The 24,244-nt window shown below is 40.6% G+C and overlaps 1 protein-coding gene across 1 annotated transcript; it reads left to right on the top strand.

Annotated features, from left to right (window-relative positions):
• Positions 1-10,848: 10,848 nt before the first annotated feature.
• On the top strand, positions 10,849-11,504 carry LOC102391609 (interferon omega-1-like). Its single transcript, XM_006071472.4, has one exon. The coding sequence runs from the start codon at positions 10,917-10,919 to the stop codon at positions 11,502-11,504; it is 588 nt and encodes a 195-aa protein (XP_006071534.4). The 5' UTR covers positions 10,849-10,916.
• Positions 11,505-24,244: the final 12,740 nt, after the last annotated feature.

Below are 24,244 nucleotides of genomic sequence, written 5' to 3'. Positions count from 1 at the left end.
TCAGTCCCTTCCACAATACCTTCACTGCCTCCAACACAGGAGCTCTGTTCTGTGCTGATTTCTTCTAGCTGCATGGTGTAGTCAGAGTAGAAGCCACAGGAAGAGAGTCTAAGTGAAAGGAGAGTTCTAGAAATTGCAAAACCTCTGATTCCCAATTCTGCTATTTACCAACAGTATGACCCTGAAGAAGTTCACAAACACAACAGGTCAGTTTCCTCATTTTTAATATGGGGACAATAAGAGTGGTTTTCATACAATTACTGTTTGGATTCAATGAATCTATATCACACAAGAGGTATCAAGAGCTCCTGGCAGAAATCATCAGGACAGTGAGAATCACGGAGTGTCTGCCCTCAGGGAGGAGACAGGACAGCTGCCCTGAGACAGCGACTGGAGGGCAGCATGGAAAGGTGCTGGCCCCTGACAAAGGTATTTCCTTTTCCACTTGGGTGCTAGTTCCATAGTGCTGTCAGTGTGAGAACGTTCCTTTGCTGTATGGTGAAGAGCATTCCAATTTCTGGGTTTCATACTTCTAAAAGCATTCCTATGAGCTCATAAAAAACTCTTTGAGTAAGATGAATTGGTAGAAAATGCTTGATCTAGCATAAATATGATACTAGGGAAAGAATAGAGATCGCATATCAGTACAGATAATCAAACACAAGCAGAGGCAGGAAGGAAAGAGCGGGGGCTGTGAAGTGTGTGGTTCTGATCTCCAGTTCTGGGCTGTCCCAGGTTGGATCCTAGTTCTCCTTTCCATAAAATCCCTTGTCCATACTTGCTGGCAATGTCACCTCCCAGAGCCTCTGTTTTGCTACTGAAAGAACAAAACCCAAGAAATGGTTCAGAAGCCAGTTTTACCTCTTCTCATACTAAAGAAGTGAGAAACATGATTAATGAATGAAGTGCTTGATTTTCGGCAACCTCCAAGGAGACTCACACCATGGGCCACCTTCCAGTATTGCTGCTGCTAGTACCCTTGTCCCCACGGGAAGCCACTGCTGACCCACACTTCCATAGGAGACTCCAACCTTAGGAGGCAGGTCTGGTTCAGTCTCCTGTGGGGTCACTGCTCCCATCCCCTGGGTCTTGGTGCATGCAAGATTTTGTTTGTCTCCTGCAAGAAGAGTCTCTCCCACAGTCCTGTGGAAGTCCTGTAATCAAATCCCACTGGCCTTCAGAGTCAGATTGCCTGGGGATTCCCAGTCCCTTTGCAGGCTTGCAAGCATGACATGAGGCTCAGAACCTTCACACCAGTGGGAGAACTTTTCTGGTATTATTGTTTTCCAGTTTGTTGGTTTCCCATCTGGCAGGGATGGGATTTATTTTTATTGTGTTTGAGAGCCTCCTGCATCTCGTTGTAGTTTCTTCTTTGTGTTTGGACATGTGACATCCCTTTTTGGTGGGCTCCAGAGTCCTCCTCTGGATGGCTGTTCAACAGCTAGTTGCGATTTCGTTGCTCTTTCGTGAGGAGATAAGTGCATGTCCTTTTACTCTGCCGTCTTGAACCAGAAGCTAAGCCAAAACTTTGATATTTCACCAGTTGAAATATGCTGAACTATCTCATGCACACCCACCATATCTTTTATTCACCACCATGGACGTACGTGTGGCTGAGATTTGAACAGGGGGTTAATTGCTGGAAATAGGTATGTTGTCTGTCTTCAAATAGTATGATTTTCTAAGAAAGATTTTAAAAATCAATATGTCAATCTGCTGCACAGAAAACATTGTTATTGAGGTATATCCAGTTTCCCACAGTAACACGTGGGATCATTTATAAAAATTGATCAACAAAGATCCCACCAATTTATACATTTCATTCAGCATATTTCAACTTTTATTATTTTAAGAATTTTCTATAATCTGTACTTTTCAAGATCAAAGTCCTTCTTTTCATTTTAAACACCCCTCCCCCACACACATCCTCCATCAGAACCTTCTAACTGAGAGTCCTTTAAATGGGGAGGAATTGACTCCCCAGAGCAGGAGCAAGTCTCCATTTCTTATTCCCACCCAGCATCCTGCACAATGGTAGGATACTACTGGTCCTCAGAGTTGTCAATAAAAGTGTAAATGTAACAATGATAATAATAATAATGATAAGCTTAAAAGAGTTTTACCAGTTAAACTGTTTGAAAATGACAATCTTGCTACATTTTTTTGTTTTTATTTTTTGTGGGTTACTCTTGTCTTCTCAGGTGACCAGTATCTTTGTTATCTGGGCATCTCTTTAGTTTTCCCTCAAGTTCCTGAATCATTTCGTCCAGTTGATTTTTCTGTCCTATGCTACAGTTTTCTCAGCTTAAAAATAAGGATATGAGAGTGGATATATGTGTACTTATAGCTGGTTTACGTTGTTGTACAGCAGAAACCAGCACAACATTGTAAAGCAATTATTCTCCAATTAAAATCAAAATAGGGATAATGAGACTACTGTATTCCATTCAATATACCATCTTATGTTCTGTACTCTATATGATATTAATATAACAACTTACAAAATTATCTTAAATGAGTAGATTATATAAAGCATCCGGGACACAGTAAACAGCTGTGAGAGTTGTTACTGTGACAGGTGTGTATTAAGCTTTCGCCGTTATTTCATGTCTACCCTAAAGATGATTAGGCCGTATCTGTGACTGTCTCAACTCAATTTTTAATGCAAAAATTCTACCTCTGCAAATTAGAATGTTAATCTGTTCTATGATTGTACAAAGCATATCTACACATTTTGAAATTTTACTAGCAAATAAAATAATCACATGACTGTACCAAGCACACCGAGATATTTAGTGGCCATCAAATCAACATGTAATCAGTGCATTTGGCATATAAGATGCTTATTAGGTAGGAAATGGTATATTATGTGAAAATCTACATAATGCTGAAATAAAAAACATCTTGATTATGAATTTTAAAGTAACTTATCTATACGAAATGACCTTTTAAAAAAGTTAATAAAACTCTCCAATGCAAAACTATGTATAATTTTGAAAGCTTAAAGTAAGATCCTTAGATAAAGGAAATGAGAAGAAAAAAAGACTTTGAAAATTGATACTAATTATTTAAGGTAGCTACTGGGTCATTGTTTCTCAAATATGGCTTTCCCTCAATTGAACTGAGATGAACAAAGAAGTAATTTTTAAAACTTTACAGATGATTTTGCTTCCAATGAAGCCAGGAACTTAAAGTTTTGTTTTGGCATAAGGAATATTTAGACTTGGTGTGAGTTTTAGACTTCTTTGTACATTTTAAAATATTTCCAACTACTAGAACGTTGCAGGAGAAATTAACCATTTATATTAAGTAAAATCATTTTCCCTTTCCCCAGGGGCTCCTGTAAGTCAGTCTTGTCCTCAAGTCTTCCCACTGGATGGTCCCAATATCTAGATTACTGTCCAGAATGTAGATGCCTTTCCCCTTTCCCCAAATTAGTCTTTCTCCCCAGAAACAACCCGGAATCTGAAAACATAGCACAACATGCTCAGATTTCCAGCCATCAGTTGCAGCATAAACGGGCACCAGTGTAAACCGCTCTGGCTAAAATCTCTTCCCAGGAAGAGGAGGATGGAAGCAGGGGCAGGTGCACAAATTAAGTTCTCAGTGAAACCACTGCAAAGCTCCCCTGGGCAGTCTGGCCCCAAAACAAAGGTTCCTCACTGCTCCTGGGACCCCACATGCTTCCTGGGCCCCAGAAGCACCTAGCTCACCTGGAGGCTCCTGCCTACAGGGACTCCCCAGTTCTCCCAGTAGATGTGGCACTGGAGTTCAAGGCTCTGGACCTGGACAGGTCTGCTGGGTGAGCAAGGCCAGTTGCTCTGTTACAGGGAGTTCTGTGGTGGCCTCTCAGTCACTGGGGTGCAGGAAAGGCAGATTTGAGCATCTTGTTGAGCTGGAGCCGTGGCACTCAATTTCACTGAAGTGCTGATTTGGGGGGATTCCTGGTCTCTCAGAGGGTGTCAATGGTGATGATCACCATTCTCCAGGGCTGGAAAACATCACGCTCTGTGTCATCAGCAAAGGGGTTGGCATCTGGTGAGCTTGGTGATGCTGCAGATGTTGGGCTGTACCAGCCTTTATCAAACTGTTCCCAGCCCCTTCCCACAAATAAGATCTTTAAATAGGTCAGAATTGTCACTTTCTGCACTTTTCTCAATTTTGTCTCCACTGAAAAACTTTTCCCTTCTATTCTGAGCATCAGAGAATGTCACAGCTTCGATGCTTCCTTTGTGTTATTACACTGAAATGAAATATGCTCAAGGAAAAGTCCCAATCCAAAAGGAGATATTCATCTATATGAGTCAACTCAGCTTGAAAGAAAAACCTGAGGCTCAATCTCTCTTCTTTTTTTTTTTTTTAATTTTAATTTTATTTTATTTTTAAACTTTACATAACTGTATTAGTTTTGCCAAATATCAAAATGAATCCACCACATGTATACATGTGTTCCCCATCCTGAACCCTCATCCCTCCTCCCTCCCCATTCCATCCCTCTGGGTCGTCCCAGTGCACCAGCCCCAAGCATCCAGTATTGTGCATCGAACCTGGACTGGCAACTCATTTCATACATGATATTTTACATGTTTCAATGCCATTCTCCCAAATCTTCCCACCCTCTCCCTCTCCCACAGAGTCCATAAGACTGTTCTATACATCAGTGTCTCTTTTGCTGTCTCGTACACAGGGTTATTGTTACCATCTTTCTAAATTCCATATATATGCATTAGTATACTGTATTGGTGTTTTCTTTCTGGCTTACTTCACTCTGTATAATAGGCTCCAGTTTCATCCACCTCATTAGAACTGATTCAAATGTATTCTTTTTAATGGCTGAATAATACTCCATTGTGTATATGTACCACAGCTTTCTTATCCATTCATCTGCTGATGGGCATCTAGGTTGCTTCCATGTCCTGGCTAGTATAAACAGTGCTGCGATGAACATTGGGGTACTCGTGTCTCTTTCCCTTCTGGTTTCCTCAGTGTGTATGCCCAGCAGTGGGATTGCTGGATCATAAGGCAGGTCTATTTCCAGTTTTTTAAGGAATCTCCACACTGTTCTCCATAGTGGCTGTACTAGTTTGCATTCCCACCAACAGTGTAAGAGGGTTCCCTTTTCTCCACACCCTCTCCAGCATTTATTACTTGTAGACTTTTGGATCGCAGCCATTCTTACTGGTGTGAAATGATACCTCATAGTGGTTTTGATTTGCATTTCTCTGATAATGAGTGATGTTGAGCATCTTTTCATGTGTTTGTTAGCCATCTGTATGTCTTCTTTGGAGAAATGTCTATTTAGTTCTTTGGCCCATTTTTTGATTGGGTCATTTATTTTTCTGGAGTTGAGCTGTAGGAGTCGCTTGTATATTCTCGAGATTAGTTGTTTGTCAGTTGCTTCATTTGCTATTATTGCTATTATCTATTATCCCATTCTGAAGGCTGTCTTTTCACCTTGCTAATAGTTTCCTTTGATGTGCAGAAGCTTTTAATTTTAATTAGGTCCCATTTGTTTATTTTTGCTTTTATTTCCAATATTCTGGGAGGTGGGTCATAGAGGATCCTGCTGTGATGTATGTCAGAGAGTGTTTTGCCTATGTTCTCTTCTAGGAGTTTTATAGTTTCTGGTCTTACGTTTAGATCTTTAATCCATTTTGAGTTTATTTTTGTGTATGGTGTTAGAAAGTGTTCTACTTTCATTCTTTTACAAGTGGTTGACCAGAGTTCCCAGCACCACTTGTTAAAGAGATTGTCTTTAATCCATTGTATATTCTTGCCTCCTTTGTCAAAGATAAGGTGTCCATATGTGCGTGGATTTATCTCTGGGCTTTCTATTTTGTTCCATTGATCTATATTTCTGTCTTTGTGCCAGTACCATACTGTCTTGATGACTGTGGCTTTGTAGTAGAGCCTGAAGTCAGGTAGGTTGATTCCTCCAGTTCCATTCTTCTTTCTCAAGATCGCTTTGGCTATTCGAGGTTTTTTGTTTTTCCATACAAATTGTGAAATTATGCAAAAGAAACAAAAGAGACCATAGCAAAAATCAACAAAACCAAAAGCTGGTTCTTTGAAAGGATAAATAAAATTGACAAACCATTAGCCAGACTCATCAAGAAACAAAGGGAGAAAAATCAAATCAATAAAATTAGAAATGAAAATGGAGAGATCACAACAGACAACACAGAAATACAAAGGATCATAAGAGACTACTATCAACAATTATATGCCAATAAAATGGACAATGAGGAAGAAATGGACAAATTCTTAGAAAAGTACAACTTTCCAAAACTCGACCAGGAAGAAATAGAAAATCTTAACGGACCCATCACAAGCACGGAAATTGAAACTGTAATCAAAAATCTTCCAGCAAACAAAAGCCCAGGTCCAGACGGCTTCACAGCTGAATTCGACCAAAAATTTAGAGAAGAGCTAACACCTATCCTGCTCAAACTCTTCCAGAAAATTGCAGAGGATGGTAAACTTCCAAACTCATTCTATGAGGCCACCATCACCCTAATACCAAAACCTGACAAAGATCCCACAAAAAAAGAAAACTACAGGCCAATATCACTGATGAACATAGATGCAAAAATCCTTAACAAAATTCTAGCAATCAGAATCCAACAACACATTAAAAAGATCATACACCATGACCAAGTGGGCTTTATCCCAGGGATGCAAGGATTCTTCAATATCCGCAAATCAATCAATGTAATACACCACATTAACAAATTGAAAAATAAAAACCATATGATTATCTCAGTAGATGCAGAGAAAGCCTTTGACAAAATTCAACATCCATTTATGATCAAAACTCTCCAGAAAGCAGGAATAGAAGGAACATACCTCAACGTAATAAAAGCTATATATGACAAACTCACAGCAAACATTATCCTCAATGGTGAAAAATTGAAAGCATTTCCTCTAAAGTCATGAACAAGACAAGGGTGCCCACTTTCACCATTACTATTCAACATAGTTTTGGAAGTTTTGGCCACAGCAATCAGAACAGAAAAAGAAATAAAAGGAATCCAAATTGGAAAAGAAGAAGTAAAGCTCTCACTGTTTGCAGATGACATGATCCTCTACATAGAAAACCCTAAAGACTCCACCAGAAAATTACTAGAACTAATCAATGACTATAGTAAAGTTGCAGGATATAAAATCAACACACAGAAATCCCTTGCATTCCTATACACTAATAATGAGAAAACAGAAAGAGAAATTAAGGAAACAATTCCATTCACCATTGCAACGGAAAGAATAAAATACTTAGGAATATATCTACCTAAAGAATCTAAAGACCTATGGGGAACACATGTGTACCTGTGGCAGATTCATTTTGATATTTGGCAAATCTAATACAGTTATGTTAAGTTTAAAAATAAAATTAAAAAAAAATAAAGACCTATATATAGAAAACTATAAAACACTGGTGAAAGAAATCAAAGAGGACACTAACAGATGGAGAAATATACCATGTTCATGGATTGGAAGAATCAATAGAGTGAAAATGAGTATACTACCCAAAGCAATCTATAGATTCAATGCAATCCCTATCAAGCTACCAACAGCATTCTTCAATCTCTCTTCTTTAGTCTAAAAGAGAATTTAGAGGTGTGACTCCATAGTCTCTTGTGACAGTTTTTAAACTGCACCAATTTTTAAATTGCCACATCTCTCTGCATTTCCTTTTTAATGGTCTAATACATAAGGTTTGAATTCTTCAGTTATTTACAGGACTATAGCTCCTGTTTTCTGGTGGTCTAGAGATAATAGTGGCATATTAACTAACATGGGTTAATTTGTAGCATTCTCTTCATTCTCTCATTAAAGTGTGCTGACCACATACACATATGTGACAATGTGCTTGGTGATTTGGATTCCAGGAATGTCAGGAGGGGATGATGGCTGCTCTCCTGGGAGCAGGGGAGAAGACTTTGGAGGAAGGACGAGGAGGAAGGAGGCAGCACGTGCTCAGAGCAGCTGAGGGCTGGTACTCAGAGCTGATGAAGAGAAGGGACTGGGAGCAGCAGGAAGCTACTCTCACACAATCAGGGGCTCCTGAGTGTAGCCAACACCAGATGTTCATTTCATCTTCTAAAACATCAAGACAATTCAAAGTTTGCAAATTAGGCTGAGAATGTGGAACTTAGTGAATGATAGCAGTCTTTCATATCAATATAACCAGTAGTAACCTCTTTACTCCACCCTCAGTCCAACCAAGAGAAGCTTTGAGTGCAAGTTCCTTAACACAGGCAAGGGTCTGCTTGTTGAATCCCTAAGTGTTCATTCTAGGAGAGGGAATGCCCACAGGACTGTGAAGAGCCCAGGAGCCCAACTTTCCTCCCTTTTGAGCAGGGCCTTGTAAATAATGGAGAGAAATCCTACAGCACTTGAAGTTCTTTGCTGAGGAAGAGATTCTTGGAAAATTGTCCACTCTCCTAGAATTTTGATGTTTTGTTCCTGGTCAGGGAACTAGATCCTACAGGCCACAACCAAGATTTCCCATGCCACAAGTAAAGATCCTATCTGAGGCAAGGAATATGGAAAAGCCAGCATGCCACAACCAAGACCTGGCACAGCCAAATAAATGCATAAAATAAATGCATTTAAAATTATTTAAAAAACCAAAGAAACCCAACCCATCAATGTGATCATATCACAAGGTGGGATATTAGGGAAATTAGGGTTACAATCAATAAAATTCAGTTATCACTTTTAATATCATAATTATTATTACCCAGATGAAGATCAGAATCACTGGAATCATTTCATTCCCTTTCATTCTAGTTTTTTCAAAGCAACTTCTCATTGCCCAGGTGCATTTTTCACAGATGCACAGCAAGGCTGGTCTCCTTGACCCTGTGAGAGAGGGTTAGTGTTCTAGCAACTGGAGTTCTGATTACCTGTCTCCGATGAGCTGGTGTGTGTGACTTCTTCCTTCTCCCCTTACACACACCACAGATGGATTAAAGGAAAGAAAAATCAGGTGGCTGGTCTTACAAAGCTGAGGGCAGTCCACGGTCTCAGGACCTGGCCTTCGTTGAGCTTCTGTCTGAAACAGCCATGTCCCAGCCTTTCTGTTGTTCATATTGATCTATCTGATCCTTCCCCTCTGCCACAGCCTAGGCCCCAGCTATGCTGCACTGAAGTTTGCTAACCCAGAATACATCACTGTGTCAGGGAAGCCACTTCCTTTCTTTCATATTCATGACATTGAGACTTACCCTTGTTTTCTACTTGCCCACAAAACAACTGTGGAATTTTACTTTCTAGCGAAATTTCAAAGAGAAAAAAAAATCTAACCTCTTGAAAGTGATGCAGCTCCTCAGGCTTTCTTTTCTTCCGTTTCTTGTTCTCACCTCATCATGAATTACAGCCAGACAAGGAGCAGTGACACCAATCTTGTCCAATAAGTCACTAAGTGAATATAAAAAGTTTAAATGAAAAATTACACTCAAGGAAAGAAGGCTATTTCTCCTGATCTAGCATGCTGGGTCTCACTGACCTGCTTTCTCAGAGGAGACAGAGACAGAGGAACAGAGATGCCAGGTGGAATCAACTGCCTGAACAAATAACTGTAACTCACTAGATTCTGTGATATAAGCTTCCAACAAGAGAAAACACCAGCACTGAATCTCCTTCCTCCAGCTCAGAAACTCTGAGCAGAACAAGAGTTGAACAAGTTTAAGTAAAAGAGTTGAATAATAAAAACTATACTTGGTAAAGTAGATATTATTTATCTACTAAAAGCAAAATGACTGCAGTTGGAAATTCCTTCACCAACTTACACAAACACACTTTTGCTCTCAGCATCTGAGCACTGCTGATGTTTTGGACACCTGGGGAAAAGGGTCAGGACAAGCGGAGGTCACCATGGAGAACTAGGGTCCTTCAGAGAAACACTCCAGGGGAGAGGATGGGGTTCAGGAAGAGAATTTATTTTCCCAACAAATAAACAAGCCCTCCACAGAAAGGAGATTTTGAGGCCACAGGATATGGTGAGCCTGTCCTCAGGGAGGGAGTCCAGCAGGTGAGGAAGGCACTCTGTCACTCAGAGAAGAGGGGGTGGCTCCATGTGATCTCTTTCTTCTGAGTGAGGTGCTGCTGGAAAATACAATTATCCTGGATTTAGAGTCTCCTCACCCATGTTCCCTGAGAAGAACCAGGATTCTGGTGGGGGTATTGGCCCAGTCAGTGGAGGATGACAGACCTCCAGCAAGAAAATGGTGGAAAGAAAGGGTGATGTCTGTAATGGCCATGACCTTGTGGTTCCCTAAAACACAGCCACATGGACCTGCAGGAACATGTTCTAGAAGGAAGAAAATCGTGGGGTAAGCTCATGGACTGATAATAATCAGCCTCTTCTCTAAATCAAACTCTAAAGAAAAACCATCTTGTTTCAAAGAGCTCAACTGCCACAGTGATCTGGTAAATCCCTAAATAAATATAGAAACCATAGGGCTGAGGGAGCCTGGCTTCCTAGGTAAAGTGAGAGGGGAAAATGGAGCCTAACATGAGGGCTACAAATGTGTTCCTGGAAAAGAGGAGAGGAACATTTATGCATGAGAGACAGGGAGTAATATGTGTGTAATTACAAATGTACTTAAATTCTAACATAAGACAAAGACCTTCTCATTTGATGATAAATATCCATTTGGATAAGCATGTCTGAAGTTACTGGGAAAAGGTAAAATTAATAGTTTAAATTGATGACAATTTCTTTGACCATATTCAGAATACATAACAGAAAACCAAAATAGGAAGTAAAAGTGTATAGAAATGATTAGAAAATGAAAATTACTGTGTTCCCTATTTAATGGCCTTGCTTAGAAAGCATGGCATCAGAGAACCTAGCTCAAGGTTCCACCAGACGCCGCTTCAGCCAGGCCAGCAGCAGCCTCATCTTCCCCATGGCCTTCGTGCTCTCTCTACTGATGGCCCTGGTGCTGGTCAGCTACGGCCCGGGAGGATCCCTGGGCTGTGACCTGTCTCAGAATCACGTGCTGGTTGGCAGGAAGAACCTCAGGCTCCTGGGCCAAATGAGGAGATTCTCCCCTCGCTTCTGTCTGCAAGACAGAAAAGACTTTGCTTTCCCCCAGGAGATGGTGGAGGGCGGCCAGCTCCAGGAGGCCCAGGCCATCTCTGTGCTCCATGAGATGCTCCAGCAGACCTTCAACCTCTTCCACACAGAGCACTCCTCTGCTGCCTGGGACACCACCCTCCTGGAGCAGCTCCGCACTGGACTCCATCAGCAGCTGGACGACCTGGACGCCTGCCTGGGGCAGGTGATGGGAGAGGAAGACTCTGTTCTGGGAAGGATGGGCCCCACACTGGCTGTGAAGAGGTACTTCCAGGGCATGCATGTCTACCTGAAAGAGAAGGAATACAATGACTGCGCCTGGGAAATAGTCAGACTGGAAATCATGAGATCTTTGTCTTCATTAACCAACTTGCAAGAAAGGTTAAGAATGACGGATGGAGACCAGAACTCACCTTGACATGACTCTCACAGACTAAGATGCCACATCATCCTTGCACACTCAAGTGTAGTCATTTCGGAAGACTCTGATTTCTGCTTTAGCCACGAAAGTTGTTGAATTAGTTAGGCCAATGCATAGAAATACAGTATTAGTAAGCAAGTAGATATATAAGTACCCAGCTGCAAGGGTATCAGTCTATAAGCAATGACTGCTTTGATGTTATTTATTTATATTTTATTTATTTAATGTATTATTTTATCTCAATATTTTATATTTTCATATAAAAGATATGTATGCTTACATTGTATTAAAATTTAGAAAATATATTCCCTTTTCTCTTTGATTAAAATTGTAATTTGTTTTATTTATTAAATACTTATCAAGGTAAACTTCTTGAGGATTTTTTACTTTGAAAATCTAAATCCTTATTTTGTCTATATTTACCTATCACAAAACAGTAATTGTTCATTTTATACTGTGGAACAGTTCTATCACTTTCTAGCAAATGTCTGCCAAAAGGTGGAATTCTTCAAGCTTTCTGGTGGCGCAGTTTCTAGGACTCTGAGTTTTCCCTCCAGGGAGGCTTGGTTGAGGAACTAAGATCCTATGAGCTGTGGAGGGTGCCAAAAAGAAAAAAAGGTAGAAAGGAAATTATGAATTATAGAAAATGGTTAGTCTTGATGTCTAGGCATAAGTAATTTATACCCACTCATTAAAGAATGGTTGATAGACATATCTGAGGGAAGCAGTCATCTCCTGCTGGAAAGTTGATGCCATACGTTGTTGACTGGCTGCTCCTGACTCCTATTTCTCTGCCTCCCACCTTCTCCTCAGTACTGCCTTACTGAGCAATTCACTCCCTTACACAGTAACTTCACTGCCTCCAACACAGGAGCTCTGTTCTGTGCTGGTTTCTAGCTGCACGGTGTATTAAAGGTATTTTCTCTTCCACTTCAGTGCTGGTTTCATAGTGCTTTGAGTGTGAGAACTTTCCTTTGCCATATACTGAAAAGAATTCCAATTTCTGGGTGTCATATCTCTAAAAAGCACTCCTATGAGTTCGTATAAAACTCTTTGAGAAAGATGAATTTGTAGAAAATGCTTTGATGTAAAAAAGACGAATAATAGGGAAACAATACAGATCTCATATCAATGCAGAAAGTCAAACACAAGTAGAGGCAGGAAGGAAAGAGCAGGCCCTGTGAAATGGACTTCTGCCCTCCAGTCCTACGCTGTCCCAGGTTGGATCCTAGTTCTCTTTTCAGTAAAGTCCCTTGTCCATACTTGCTGGCAAGATCACCTCCAGGAGCCTCTGCATTGCTACTGAAAGACCAAAACCCAACAAAGAGTTCCAAAACCAATTGTTACCTTTCTCATACTAAAGAAGTGAGAAACATTATTAATGAATGAAGTGTGATTTTCTGAAACCCCCAGGGGACTCACGCCACGGGGCACCTTCCAGGATTGCTGCAGCTAGTGCCCTTGCCCCCATGGCAAGCCCCTGCTGACCCACCTCCACGGGAGACTCCACCTTTAGCAGGTAGGTCTGGTTCAGTCTCCTATGGGGTCACTGCTGCTCAGTTCCCCTGGGTCTTTGTGCTCACAAGATTTTGTTTGTCCCCTTTGAGAATGGAGTCTCTTTGCCACACAGTCCTGTGGAAGACTTGTAATCAAATATCTCTGGCCTTTAGAGTCAGATATCCCGGGGATTCCCAGGCCCTTTGCTGGATTCACAGACCTGGAAGCCTGACGTGAGTCTTAGATCCTTCACAACAGTGAGAGAACGTTTTTGGTTGTATTGTTTTCCAGTTTGTTGGTTTCCCAATGGGCAGGTATGGAGTTTATTTTTATTGTGCTTGAGTACCTCCTACCATCTCATTATAATTCCTTTTTTGTCTTTGGACATGGGGTATCTTTTCTGGGTGGGCTCCAGAGTCCTCCTCTGGATGGTTGTTTTTTTTTTAATTTTATTTTATTTTTAAACTTTACATAATTGTACTAGTTTTGCCAAATATCGAAATGAATCTGCCACAGGTATACCTGTGTTCCCCATCCTGAACCCTTCTCCCTTCTCCCTCCCCATACCCTCCCTCTGGGTCGTCCCAGTGCACCAGCCTCAAGCATCCAGTATCGTGCATCGAACCTGGACTGGCAACTCGTTTCATACATGATTTTATACATGTTTCAATGCCATTCTCCCAAATCTCCCACCCTCTCCCTCTCCCACAGAGTCCATAAGGCTGATCTATACATCAGTGTCTCTTTTGCTGTCTCGTACACAGGGTTATTGTTACCATCTTTCTAAATTCCATATATATGCATTAGTATACTGTATTGGTGTTTTTCTTTCTGGCTTACTTCACTCTGTATAATAGGCTGCAGTTTCATCCACCTCATTAGAACTGATTCAAATGTATTCTTTTTAATGGCTGAGTAATACTCCATTGTGTATATGTACCACAGCTTTCTTATCCATTCATCTGCTGATGGGCATCTAGGTTGCTTCCATGTCCTGGCTAGTATAAACAGTGCTGCGATGAACATTGGGGTACTCGTGTCTCTTTCCCTTCTGGTTTCCTCAGTGTGTATGCCCAGCAGTGGGATTGCTGGATCATAAGGCAGGTCTATTTCCAGTTTTTTAAGGAATCTCCACACTGTTCTCCATAGTGGCTGTACTAGTTTGCATTCCCACCAACAGTGTAAGAGGGTTCCCTTTTCTCCACACCCTCTCCAGCATTTATTGCTTGTAGACTTTTGGATCGCAGCCATTCTGACTGGCGTGAAATGGTACCTCATAGTGGTTTTGATTTGCATTTCTCTGATAATGAGTGATGTTGAGCATCTTTTCATGTGTTTGTTAGCCATCTGTATGTCTTCTTTGGAGAAATGTCTATTTAGTTCTTTGGCCCATTTTTTGATTGGGTCATTTATTTTTCTGGAGTTGAGCTGTAGGAGTTGCCTGTATATTTTTGAGATTATTTGTTTGTCAGTTGCTTCATTTGCTATTATTTTCTCCCAATCTGAAGGCACGGGGAGGCGATAAGTCACAGCAATCGCGCGTGCAAACACCTCTGTATGGTTTTCAACAGCTCCTTGAGAATTCAGTGCTCTTGCAGGAGATGAGTGCATGTCCTACTACTCTGCCATCTTGAACCAGAAGCTAAGCCAGAATTGTCATTTTCTGCACTTTTCTCAATTTTGTTTTCATGGAAGAAACTTTTCCCTTCTATCCTGGGCATCAGACAATGTCACAGCTTCGATACTTCTTTTGTGTTATTACACTGGAAATGAAATATACTCACGGTAAAGTCTCAATCCAAAAGGAGATATTCATCTATATGAGTCAACTCAGCTTGAAATAAAAACCTGAAGCTCAATCTAACTCTCTTCTTTAGTAAAATAGAACTCAGAGGTGTGTGACTACATAGTCTATTTTGACAGTTTAAATTGCACCAAAATAAATCTAGCCACAACTCTCTGCATTTCCTCTTTAAGGTCTGATAGATAAGGTTTGAATTCTTCCACAATGATTTTCTGGACCATAGTTCTCATTTTCTGATGGTCTACAGATAACAGTGGCATAATACTGAACATGGGTTAATTCAGAGTTTCTTTATTCTGTCACCAAAGTGTGCTGACCGCACACGCATGTGACAATGTGCTTGATGATGTGCATTCCAGAACAGTCAGGCACGAATGGTGACTGCCCTCCTGGGAGCAGGGAAGAGGACATCGAGTCAGGATGAGGAGGAAGGAGGCAGCAAGTGCTCAGAGCAGCTGAGGGCCAGTACTCAGAGCTGATGAAGAGGAGGACCTGGGAGCAGCAGGAAGCACTATTCTCACACAATCCGGGGCTCCTGAGTGTAGCCATTCCAGACTTTCAGTTCCTCTTCTAAAAGATGAAGATGACTTCTAGTAGCCACAGAGGACATTCTTTACTTCAAATAATACAAAATTTGCAAATTAGGCTGAGAATGTGAAACTTAATTAATGATAACAGTCTTTCATATCAATATAACCAATTCAGTTCAGTTCAGTTCAGTCGCTCTGTCATGTCCGACTCTTTGTGACCCCATGAACCCCAGCACGGCAGGCCTCCCTGTCCATCACCAACTCCCAGAGTCCACACAAACCCATGTCCATTGTGTCGGTGATGCCATCCAACCATCTCATCCTGGTCATCCCCTTCTCCTCCTGCCCTCAATTTTTGCCAGCATGAGGGTCTTTTCCAATGAGTCAGCTCTCCGCATCAGGAGGCCAAAGTTTTGGAGTTTCAGCTTCAACATCAGTCCTTCCAATGAACACCCAGGACTGATCTCCTTTAGGATGGACTGGTTGGATCTCCTTGTAGTCCAAGTGACTCTCAAGAGTCTTCTCCAACACCACAGTTCAAGGGTATCAATTTTTCTGTGCTCAGCTTTTTTTATAGTCCAAATCTCACACCCATACATGACTACTGGAAAAACCATAGCCTTGACTAGACAGTCATTTGTTGGTAAAGTAATGTCTCTGCTTTTTAATATGCTGTCTAGGTTGGTCAAAAATTTCCTTCCAAGGAGCAAGTGTCTTTTAATTTCATGGCTGCAATCACCATCAGCAGTGATTTTGAAGCCCAGAAAAATAAAGTCAGACACTGTTTCCCATTCTATTTGACACGAGGACTTCTCTTGAGTATGAAATGTTAAAAGGCACCAAGTCTAAGCCATCAAGATAAATAACACTGTGACTCAATATTAAAAAAATGAAAATACCAAAATACACGCACTGAACAAAACATCAAAATTTTCAAGAAAGACAGGAAATGCCCTTTCATTTGCAAGACCATATGTGTTTTACAAAGAAAAGCTTCACATTGCCAATGAAATCTGGGCAATTTTCATTTCACCTATATAATTCTTCCCAAAGAAAATGAAAAGATCAGACGTGGTAAATGCCCTCAATGCTTTGTACAGGACACTGCCTCTTCTTCCTTTGGTTCCTCTCCCCCTCTCTCTCTTCCATCTTCTTCTTTTCTTTTTGACTGCACAGCACTGCATATGCGGACCTTAATTCCCAGACCAGGCATCAAATTTGCACCTCCTGCATTGAAAGTGCAGTCTTAATCATTGGGCCAGGGACATCTGCACTAATTCTTTTTTCTACACTACACTCAAGGTGGGGTGCTGGCAGTGGTGTTTCAGAAACTCAGGATAAATAAAAATTATTTAACTGTCACAGTCACAAGAAATTGTCAAACAAATATAGAAGTGAGCTTGAATATATTAATGAGTGGGCTTCCATTAAAGCCAGTAAAGTAAAATCATATTAAATTCTTGTTTCAGGAGGGTGGTCCTAAGATGGCAGAGGAATAGGACTGGAGACCACTTTCTCCCCCACAAATTAATCAAAAGAACATTTAAACGCTGAGTAAAATCCACAAAACAACTTCTGAATGCTGGCAGAGGACATCAGGCACCCAGAAAAGCAGCCCATTATCTTGGAAAGGAGGTAGGAAAAATATAAAAGACAAAAAAAGAGACAAAAGAGGTAGGGACAGAGCTCTGTCCAGGGACGGGAGTCTTAAAAAGAGAGAAGTTTCCAAACACCAGGAAATACTCTCACTGCCGAGTCTGTGGCGAGCCTTGGAAGCACAGAGGGCAACATAATAGGGAAGAAAAGTAAGTAAATAATTAAACCCCACAGATTAGTAGCCCAACGGTAACTCCCCCAGTGGAGAATCAGCGCAGACACCTGCACCCGCCACTAGCAAGCGGGGGCTGGGCAGGAAGACGCGGGCTGCATTGCTTAGAGTAGGGATCGGGGCTGAATGCCCCCGAGGGTAATCAGAGTGAACTAATTAGGGCTAGCAAACCAGACTGTGGGATAGCTACCACGCAAAAAGCCCTAAGATACCGCCAGGCCTGCGCACAGAACAAAGGGCAGAACAGAACTAGCCGGCTGCAGACCATCCCCCTCCAGTGACAGGCAGCCATAGCCAGAAGTGGGCAATGGTAGCCCCAGAGAGACGTTATCTACCAAACTGCAAGCAGGCTTCTTTGCTAACTAAGACTTCTTGGGGTTCTGGACAGTCATCTGCCTGAGAAGGTGCGCCAGTTGTACACCCAGAAAACTGAGCGGCAGGGACGGGAGAGGCGATAAGTCGCAGCGACCGCACTCGCCAAATACCATGCTCGGAGCTAGGAAGGGCACAAAACGCAGGCCCAACAGAGTCTGCACCTCTGAGGACTACCCGAGTGCCTGAACTTGAGTGGCTTAGACCTGGGAGGTGCATGCAGCCCAGGGCCAGCCTCAGACGGTTCCCGGTGGAGCAACCTAGAGCCTGAGCTGTGTGGGCAGGGAGGGTGCAAGTGCCGTGAGCGGGGGCAGGCCCAGTGTGGCTGAGACACTGTGAGCACACGCCAGTGTTATTTGTTTGCAGCGTCCCTCCTTCCCCACAACGCGACTGGACAAGTGAGCCTAAAAAAGTGTCCACCACCGACCGCCCCCTTGTGTCACGGTGGAAATCAGACACTGAAGAGACCAGCAAACAGAAGCTAAAACCGAGGGAACCGCCTTGGAAGTGACAGGTGCAATAGATTAAAACCCTGTAGTTAGTACCAACTACATAGGAAGGGGCCTATAGGTCTTGAGAAATATAAGCAGGACCAAAGAACTATCCGAAAATGAACTGACCCCACACTGCCCACAACACCACCAGAGAAAGTCCTAGATATATTTTTATGATCATTCTTTTCTTTTTTATTTTCTATTTTTTTCTTTCTTTTTTTAACTTTTTAAAAAATTTGTAAGTCCTCTATTACTCCTTTAATTTTCATTTTTATAACCTACTATTACTTTTCAAAAAAAGACTATTTTTAAAGCAAACTTCATATATATGTATATTTTAATAACTTTTGTGACTTTGTTTTTCTTCTTCTTCTTCTTTTCTTTAATATTGTATTTTTGAAAATCCAATCTCTACTCTAGAATTTTAATCTTTGCTTGTTGGTATTTGTTATCAATTTTGTACCTTTAAGAACCTAATCTTCAGTACTCATTTTTACTTGGGAGCAAGATTACTGGCTTGACTGCTCTCTCCCGCTTTGGACTCTCCTTTTTCTCCACTAGGTCGCCTCTGTCTCCTCCCTCCCCCTTCTCTCCTCTACCCAACTCTCTGAATCTCTGTGTGTTCCAGATGGTGGAGGACACTTAGGGAACTGATTACTGGCTGGATCTGTCTCTCTCCTTTTCATTCCCCTCTTTTATCCTCCTGGCCACCTCTGTCTCCTTCCTCCATCTTCTATTCTCTGTATAACTCCATAAACATCTCTGAGTGGTCCAGACTGTGGAGTGCACATAAGGAAGTGATTACTGGCTAGCTTGCCCTCTCCTCTTTTGATTCCACCTCATCTCATTCGGGTCACCTCTAACTCCCTCCTCCCTCTTCTCTTCTCCATGTAACTCTGTGAATCTCTCTGGGTATCCCTCACTGTGGAGAAACTTTTCATCTTTAACCTAGATGTTTTATCAATGGTACTGTATAGAAAAATTATTGAGACTACTGTAAAAATAAGACTGAAAACCAGAAACAGGAGGCTTAAGTCCAAATCCTGAGAACATCATAGAACACCTGACTCCAGGGAACATTAAGCGATAGGAGCTCATCAAACGCCTCCATACCTACACTGAAACCAAGCACCACCCAAGGGCCAATAAGTTCCAGAGCAAGACATACCACACGAATTCTCTAGCAACACAGGAACACAGCCCTGAGCTTCAATATACAGGCTGCCCAAAGTTACTCCAAAACCATTGACATCTCATAACTCATTACTAGACACTTCATTGCACTCCAGAGAGAAGAAATCCAGTTCCACCCACCAGAACACCGACACAAGCTTCCCTAACCAAGAAACCTTGACAAGTCACCGATACAACCCCACCCACAGTGAGGAAACTCCATAATAAAGAGAACTCTACAAACTGCCAGAATACAGAAAGGCCACCCCAAACTCAGCAATATAAACAAGATGAAGAGACAGAGGAATACCCAGCAGGTAAAGGAACAGGATAAATGCCCACCAAACCAAACAAAAGAGGAAGAGATAGGGAGTCTATCTGATAAAGAATTCTGAATAATGATAGTGAAAATGATCCAAAATCTTGAAATAAAAATGGAATCACAGATAAATAGCCTGGAGGCAAGGACTGAGAAAATGCAAGAAAGGTTTAACAAGGACCTAGAAGAAATAAAAAAGAGTCAATATATAATGAATAATGCAATAAATGAGATCAAAAACACTCTGGAGGCAACAAATAGTAGAATAATGGAGGCAGAAGATAGGATTAGTGAAATAGAAGATAGAATGGTAGAAATAAATGAATCAGAAAGGAAAAGAGAAAAACAAATTATAAGAAATGAGGACAAGCTCAGAGACCTCCAGGACAAAATTAAACGCCACAGCATTTGAATCATAGGAGTCCCAGAAGAAGAAGACAAAAAGAAAGACAATGAGAAAATACTTAAGGAGATAATAGTTGAAAACTTCCCTAAAATGGGGAAGGAAATAATCACCCAAGCCCAAGAAACCCAGAGAGTCCCAAACAGGATAAACCCAAGGCGAAACACCCCAAGACACATATTAATCAAATTAACAAAGATCAAACACAAAGAACAAATATTAAAAGCAGCAAGGGAAAAACAAGAAATAACACACAAGGGGATTCCAATAAGGATAACAGCTGATCTTTCAATAGAAACTCTTCAAGCCAGGAGGGAATGGCAAGACATACTTAAAGTGATGAAAGAAAATAACCTACAGCCCAGATTACTGTACCCAGCAAGGATCTCATTCAAATATGAAGGAGAAATCAAAAGCTTTACAGACAAGCAAAAGGTGAGAGAATTTAGCACCATCAAACCAGCTCTCCAACAAATACTAAAGGATATTCTCTAGACAGGAGACACAAAAACAGTGTATAAACTTGAACCCAAAACAATAAAGTAAATGGCAATGGGATCATACTTATCAGTAATTACCTTAAATGTAAATGGGTTGAATGGCCCAACCAAAAGACAAAGACTGGCTGAATGGATACAACAACAAGACCCCTATATACGTTGTCTACAAGAGACCCACCTCAAAACAGGGGACACATACAGACTGAAAGTGAAGGGCTGGAAAAAGATTTTCCATGCAAATAGGGACCGAAAGAAAGCAGGAGTAGCAATACTCATATCAGATAAAATTGACTTTAAAACAAAGGCTGTAAAAAGAGACAAAGAAGGACACAACATAATGATCAAAGGATCAATCCAAGAAGAAGATATAACAATTATAAATATATATGCACCCAACATTGGAGCACCACAATATGTAAGACAAATGCTAACAAGTATGAAAGGGGAAATTAACAATGACACAATAATAGTGGGAGACTTTAATACCCCACTCACACCTATGGATAGATCAACTAAACAGAAAATTAAAAAAGAAACACAAACTTTAAATGATACAATAGACCAGTTAGACCTAATTGATATCTATAGGACATTTCACCCCAAAACAATGAAGTTCACCTTTTTCTCAAGCGCACATGGAACCTTCTCCAGGATAGATCACATCCTGGGCCATAAATCTAGCCTTGGTAAATTCAAAAAAACTGAAATCATTCCAAGTATCTTTTCTGACCACAACGCAGTAAGATTAGATCTCAATTACAGGAGAAAAACTGTTAAAAATGCCAACATATGGAGGCTGAACAACATGCTGCTGAATAACCAACAAATCACAGAAGAAATCAAAAAAGAAATCAAAACAGGCATAGAAACAATGAAAATGAAAACACAACAACCCAAAACCTGTGGGACACTGTAAAAGCAGTGCTAAGGGGAAAGTTCATAGCAATACAGGCATACCTCAAGAAACAAGAAAAAAGTCAAATAAATAACCTAACTCTACACCTAAAGCAACTAGAAAAGTAAGAAATGAAGAACCCCAGGGTTAGTAGAAGGAAAGAAATCTTAAAAATTAGGGCAGAAATAAATGCAAAAGAAACAAAAGAGACCATAGCAAAAATCAACAAAGGCAAAAGCTGGTTCTTTGAAAGGATAAATAAAATTGACAAACCATTAGCCAGACTTATCAAGAAACAAAGGGAGAAAAATCAAATCAATAAAATTAGAAATGGAAATGGAGAGATCACAACAGACAACACACAAATACAAAGGATCAGAAGAGACTACTATCAGCAACTATATGCCAATAAAATGGACAACATGGAAGAAATGGACAAATTCTTAGAAAAGTACAACTTTCCAAAACTGAACCAGGAAGAAATAGAAAATCGTAACAGATGCATCACAAGCATGCAAATTGAAATCGTAATCAGAAATCTTCCAGCAAACAAAAGCCCAGGTCCAGACGGCTTCACAGCTGAATTCGACCAAAACTTTAGACAAGAGCTGACACCTATCCTACTCAAACTCTTCCAGAAAATTGCAGAGGAAGGTAAACTTCCAAACTCATTCTATGAGGCCACCATCACCCTAATACCAAAACCTGACAAAGATGCCACAAAAAAAGAAAACTACAGGCCAATATCACTGATGAACATAGATGCAAAAATCCTTAACAAAATTCTAGCAATCAGAATCCAACAACACATTAAAAAGATCATACACCATGACCAAGTGGGCTTTATCCCAGGGATGCAAGGATTCTTCAATATCTGCAAATCAATCAATGTAATATGTCACATTAACAAACTGAAAAATAAAAGCCATATGATTATCTCAATAGATGCAGAGAAAGCCTTTGACAAAATTCAACATCCATTTATGATAAAAAAAACTCTCCAGAAAGCAGGAATAGAAGGAACATACCTCAACATAATAAAAGCTATATATGACAAACCCACAGCAAACACTATCCTCAATGGTGAAAAATTGAAAGCATCTCCCTTAAAGTCATGAACAAGACAAGGGTACCCACTCTCACCACTACTATTCAACATAGTTTTGGAAGTTTTGGCCACAGCAATCAGAGCAGAAAAAGAAATAAAAGGAATCCCAATTGAAAAATAAGGAGTAAAACTCTCACTGTTTGCAGATGACATGATCCTCTACATAGAAGACCCTAAAGACTCCACCAGAAAATTACTAGAGCTAATCAATGAATACAGTAAAGTTGCAAGATATAAAATCAACACACAGAAATCCCTTGCATTCCTTACACTAATAATGAGAAAATAGAAAAAGAAATTAAGGAAACGATTCCATTCACCATTGCAACGAAAAGAATAAAATACTTAGGAATATATCTACCTAAAGAAACTAAAGACCTATATATAGAAAACCATAAAACACTGGTGAAAGAAATCAAAGAGGACACTAATAGATGGAGAAATATACCATGTTCATGGATCAGAAGAATCAATATAGTGAAAATGAGTATACTACCCAAAGCAATCTATAGATTCAATGCAATCCCTATCAAGCTACCAATGGTATTTTTCACAGAGCTAGAACAAATAATTTCACAGTTTGTATGGAAATACAAAAAATCTTGAATAGCCAAAGCAATCTTGAGAAAGAAGAATGGAACTGGAGGAATCAACCTGCCTGACTTCAGGCTCTACTACAAAGCCACAGTCATCAAGACAGTATGGTACTGGTACAAAGACAGAAATATAGCTAAATGGAACAAAATAGAAAGCCCAGAGATAAACCCACGCACCTATGGACACCTTATCTTTGACAAAGGAGGCAAGAATATACAATGGAGAAAAGATAATCTCTTTAACAAGTGGTGCTGGGAAAACTGGTCAACCACTTGTAAAAGAATGAAACTAGAACACTTTCTAACACCATACACAAAAAAAACCTCAAAATGGATTAAAGATCTAAACATCAGACCAGAAACTATAAACCTCTTAGAGGAGAGCATAGGCAAAGCACTCTCCGACATGAATCACAGCAGGATCCTCTATGACCCACCTCCCAGAATATTGGAAATAAAAGCAAAAATAAACAAATGGGATCTAATTAAAATTAAAAGCTTCTGCACAACAAAATAAACTATAAGCAAGGTGAAAAGACAGCCTTCAGAATGGGAGAAAATAATAGCAAATGAAGCAGCTGACAAACAACTAATCTCAAAATATACAAGCAACTCCTGCAGCTCAATTCCAGAAAAATAAACGACCCAATCAAAAAATGGGCCAAAGAACTAAATAGACTTTTCTCCAAAGAAGACATACAGATGGCTGGCTAACAAACACATGAAAAGATGCTCAACATCACTCATTATCAGAGAAATGCAAAACCAAAATGGGTACCATTTCATGCCAGTCAGAATGGCTGTGATCCAAAAGTCTACAAGCAATAAATGCTGGAGAGGATGTGAAGAAAAGGGAACCCTCTTACACTGTTGATGGGAATGCAAACTAGTACAGCCACTATGGAGAACAGTGTGGAGATTCCTTAAAAAACTGGAAATATAACTGCCATACAACCCAGCAATCCCACTGCTGGGCATACACACTGAGGAAACCAGAATTGAAAGAGACACGTGTACCCCAATGTTCATCACAGCACTGTTGATAATAGCCAGGACATGGAAGCAACCTAGATGTCCATCAGCAGATGAATGGATAAGAAAGCTGTGGTACATATACACAATGGCGTATTACTCAGCCATTAAAAAGAATACATTTGAATCATTTCTAATGAGGTGGATGAAACTGGAGCCAATTATACAGAGTGAAGTAAGCCAGAA

Source organism: Bubalus bubalis, chromosome 3 (assembly GCF_019923935.1).
Source record: "Bubalus bubalis isolate 160015118507 breed Murrah chromosome 3, NDDB_SH_1, whole genome shotgun sequence".
In the NCBI taxonomy this organism is placed as follows: domain Eukaryota; kingdom Metazoa; phylum Chordata; class Mammalia; order Artiodactyla; family Bovidae; genus Bubalus; species Bubalus bubalis.
This window is presented reverse-complemented; position numbering and strand designations above follow the sequence as displayed.